The sequence below is a fragment of the Trypanosoma theileri genome (assembly GCF_002087225.1).
Source record: "Trypanosoma theileri isolate Edinburgh chromosome Unknown TM35_Tth_43_V1, whole genome shotgun sequence".
Classification (NCBI taxonomy): domain Eukaryota; phylum Euglenozoa; class Kinetoplastea; order Trypanosomatida; family Trypanosomatidae; genus Trypanosoma; species Trypanosoma theileri.
In genome coordinates, this window is record NW_021639885.1 from 230,510 (window position 1) to 230,993 (window position 484).

The following is a 484-nucleotide window of genomic DNA, read 5'->3' on the forward strand; positions in this document are numbered from 1 at the left end:
AAGAGGATTTACGCCCCGCGCCCCCTCAGTACCCCGGCGATAAAGATTAATAACACGGTACTCACGGAAAACCAGAAAGCTAAGCACTTTATCCGTTTATATTCACGAAAAGCTAAACGTCACCCCCATTCCTACCCTCCACCGCCCATTCCAGTTACCGATACAGAATTCATCCCCATTACAGCAGCAGAACTGGAACGGGCACAGCGTCTCCTTCCTAAAGGGACGGCCGCAGCTCCCGATGGCATCTACGGCGAGGCACTCTCCAACACTTGGGACCCCGTGCCAAAGCGGAGACTCTTGCCCTCTTCAACGAGAGTCTCCGTACGGGCGTGGCTCCAGTCTCTTGGAAAGTAGGCATTATTGTACCACTTCTTAAACCAGGAAAAAAGGCCACCGACTTGGATTCATTCAGACCAGTTACACTCACTAGTTGTCTGTCCAAATTAATGGAACGGATCATCGCAGCACGAATTAGAGATGT

At 51.0% G+C, this 484-nt stretch overlaps 1 protein-coding gene across 1 annotated transcript; it reads left to right on the forward strand.

Annotated features, from left to right (window-relative positions):
• TM35_000431990 (Tbingi protein) lies at positions 1-357 on the forward strand (the record flags this gene model as incomplete). Its single annotated transcript, XM_029030098.1, has 1 exon — positions 1-357. A coding segment is annotated over one exon (357 nt), but the record flags the coding sequence as incomplete, so codon positions are not given.
• Between the last annotated feature and the right edge of the window lie 127 nt (positions 358-484).